This window comes from Sinocyclocheilus anshuiensis, unplaced genomic scaffold (genome assembly GCF_001515605.1).
Source record: "Sinocyclocheilus anshuiensis isolate Anshui unplaced genomic scaffold, SAMN03320099.WGS_v1.1 scaffold534, whole genome shotgun sequence".
Classification (NCBI taxonomy): domain Eukaryota; kingdom Metazoa; phylum Chordata; class Actinopteri; order Cypriniformes; family Cyprinidae; genus Sinocyclocheilus; species Sinocyclocheilus anshuiensis.
Window position 1 is genome coordinate 1,510,715 of NW_015547712.1, and position 3,143 is coordinate 1,513,857.

General features: G+C 37.4%; 1 protein-coding gene across 1 annotated transcript in view; it reads left to right on the plus strand.

Annotated features, from left to right (window-relative positions):
- Window positions 1-554: 554 nt before the first annotated feature.
- The window catches only part of LOC107704076 (N-alpha-acetyltransferase 20-like), a 4,623-nt gene continuing 2,034 nt past the window's right edge, over window positions 555-3,143 (plus strand). Inside the window, exons 1-4 of the mRNA XM_016506919.1 lie at window positions 555-670; window positions 1,602-1,626; window positions 1,737-1,827; window positions 2,250-2,385. Of these exons, the coding sequence (XP_016362405.1) occupies window positions 618-670; window positions 1,602-1,626; window positions 1,737-1,827; window positions 2,250-2,385 (305 nt within the window). The 5' untranslated portion in view covers window positions 555-617. The remainder of the gene's footprint in view (window positions 671-1,601; window positions 1,627-1,736; window positions 1,828-2,249; window positions 2,386-3,143) is intronic.

Below are 3,143 nucleotides of genomic sequence, written 5' to 3' on the forward strand. Positions count from 1 at the left end.
TGCAGGTGTGACGCTCCAGTGAAAGCAGTTACTGAACTTCTGAGACTTAAACACATGCTTTTAAAGAGCAATCCAACACCTGATCCTGCATCACTCCACCTACACACCTGAGAGAATAAAAGCCCATTCTCTGGACAAGGAAGGGACTATATAACATGTTTGAGAGGAACTAACAAAGCAAAGAGAAAACAGTCAATGAGTCTTAAACAAATGAAACTGCAATGAAATGCGAAGATTAAATTCAGGGGAAAATGTAGTGTCTAAAAACACTGTTGTACTCAACTATTAACATACTACTTTGTGCTGTTTTCATAAACAATAAAACGTCTTTAAAAAATGAGACTGTAAATCATTTCAATATTCTCATTTAATATATGTTATTTAATTTTAATTGATATGTATTTAATATACGGGTTAAATACATAAATATTAGTAAACAAATAATTCGTATTAAAAGTATTATTGATTAAATAATTGTAATAAAATTAAACGCCGGTGTATTTCTCCACTGAACCGACAGATGTCGCTGTTTAAAAAGACAATGAAACGTCGTACGTCCACGTGTGACGTAAGGTGAGAGGTCAGAGCGTCGTCCTGCACAGTGCACACACGGGAGAATGACAACATTACGAGCTTTCACCTGCGATGATCTGTTTAAATTCAACAATATGTGAGTAATAGTGATGTAATAGCGTTAATAATTATCATTAAAAAAAAAAAAAGTACTGAATGTGCCTGATGATGATAATACCGCCTTCACTGTAACGTTACCTTTACCATGATCCGCCACAGCTGTTAGATATTCAACATGTAGATAACAATCAATATAACCATTAATGCATTACAGTATACTAACCGTAAGAAAGTACTGTTTTTTGAACATGTATCATACTCGAGCGTACTTCCACGAATACCATGGTACGTTACTTGTTCAAAAAACATGGTACGTTACTTTCTGTTAGCATACTGCCCTGCGTTATTTTGCTATTGTGTATTATCTACATGTTAAACATGATCTGAATAAACATCTAGTGATATCGGAGTTTTACCTGTATACTAAATGTTAATAATCATTCTATTAAGCCCCGTTCACACCAAGAACGATAACGATATTATCGTCCACACGCACGTCTGCCGCTTTAAATCCTCGAGCTCGTTACAGCAGGATGGATTCTAGTGTTGGGGGTAATATATTACAAGTAACGCACGTTACGTAATCAGATTACCTTTTTTCAAGTAACTAGTAAAGTAACGCATTACTTTTTAATTTACAAGAGAATATCTGAGTTACTTTTTCAAATAAGTAACGCAAGTTACTTTTTTTTTTTCAATTTATTGATTGACATCTCTCCTGTCCCCATTCGTTTCTCTGTGCCTTTATCGTTATAGTTGTGGTGTGAACTCTTCTATTCTTTAATATTGAGAATGATTTTTAGAACTATATCTTTATAGTTATCGTTCTTGGTGTGAACGGGGCTTAAAGCGGTTTAAGCTATTCCACATGTGACTGTAATGTTTAATTCTCTTAGTTTTGCTTCTATATGCTGCTCATCATATGAGATTGTGATATTTACATTAATTTGTGTATTTTCATCCCACAGTAATCTGGACCCCTTGACAGAAACTGTATCCTTTAAAACACATCTCAAAATGACCAAAATATCAGTTAATCAGTATGTCACTAGGTCGTCGTTCTCTTTATTATTCATAACTTAACTTTCATTTATTGTACACAGTATGGAATTCCCTTCTATCTTCAGTATTTAGCTCACTGGCCGGAGTATTTCATAGTAGCAGAGGCTCCAGGAGGTGAACTCATGGGCTACAGTGAGTCAAATGTGTCTCTTTCTGATCTGTCACATTGTCATTGAGAGTAATAAAAACTCACCTTTATGTGGTTCCAAATCCATATGACTTACTTTCTTCTGTAGAATATAGAAAGTCATTTTACTTCGAAATCTGGCATGTTCCTGTGTGAAAAACAATTGTGAAAAAATAGATGCTGCATACCAGAATGTATCCAGCTGGTTGAAGGGCTTAATAATAACAGGGACTGATGATGTCCTCTGAAAAGAAAAGTTGTTTCAGAGGCAGAAAAATTTATGCATTTTGATGCAGTAGAAAAACACGAATCGCTCACACTAAGACTAGGAACATGTGTTAAAACAGTAACTAGGATCAATTCTGATTTCATGTACAACTGTCAGACCGGAGTAATTCTAACCTGTATGTCAATTGTCATCTCGTAGTCATGGGAAAGGCAGAGGGGTCCGTCGCTAGAGAGGAATGGCACGGGCACGTCACTGCCCTCTCTGTGGCACTGGAGTTCAGGCGGCTGGGTCTGGCTGCCAAACTCATGGAGATGTTAGAGGAGATCTCAGAAAGGTAGCATCACTCATTTGTAATTTCCTTTAGACAAAAGCATCTGTTAAAGGGGTCATATGATGTTGCTAAAAAGAACATTATTTTGTGTATTTGGTGTAATGAAATGTGTTTATGCGGTTTAAAGTTCAAAAAACACATTATTTTCCACATACTGTACATTATTGTTTCTCCTCTGTGCCCCGCCTTTCTGAAACGCGTCGATTTTTACAAAGCTCATCAGTCTGAAAAGCGAGGTGTGCTCTGATTGGCCAGCTATCCAGTGCGTTGTGATTGGCTGAATACCTCAAGCATGTGACGGAAATGTTACGCCCCTACCATACTGTGATGCCCTGTCCGGCCGAAGCGACGAGACAAAAACATGAAAACCCATTACAAACGAGGCATTTGTTGCATCCAGTGGGGACATAATTACGGATTATAATGACTTATACTGTCTTTTTACGCGTTGCGTTGCATTGCGCCGCGTAAACATAAAACCATGTCTGCATTTGTGATCGGAGAAATGACAAACAAGCGCTACTCTACACTGCTCAAAACTCACGTTTGAATCGTCAGTGGCAAATCCTTTAAATGAAAACGTACTTACAGTCTGTGAGTCAGAACTGCCGACATTATAGTCTACTCTTCCAGGATCAGGAAACAGTCCTCCATGAAATGTGCTGCACACAAATTAATATTTGGGTTGAAGTGTTCTGGAACAGTGTTGTAAATACAACTTAACCACTGATTTCTAGTCGTGTCCTCTTTTGGAAGGCCAA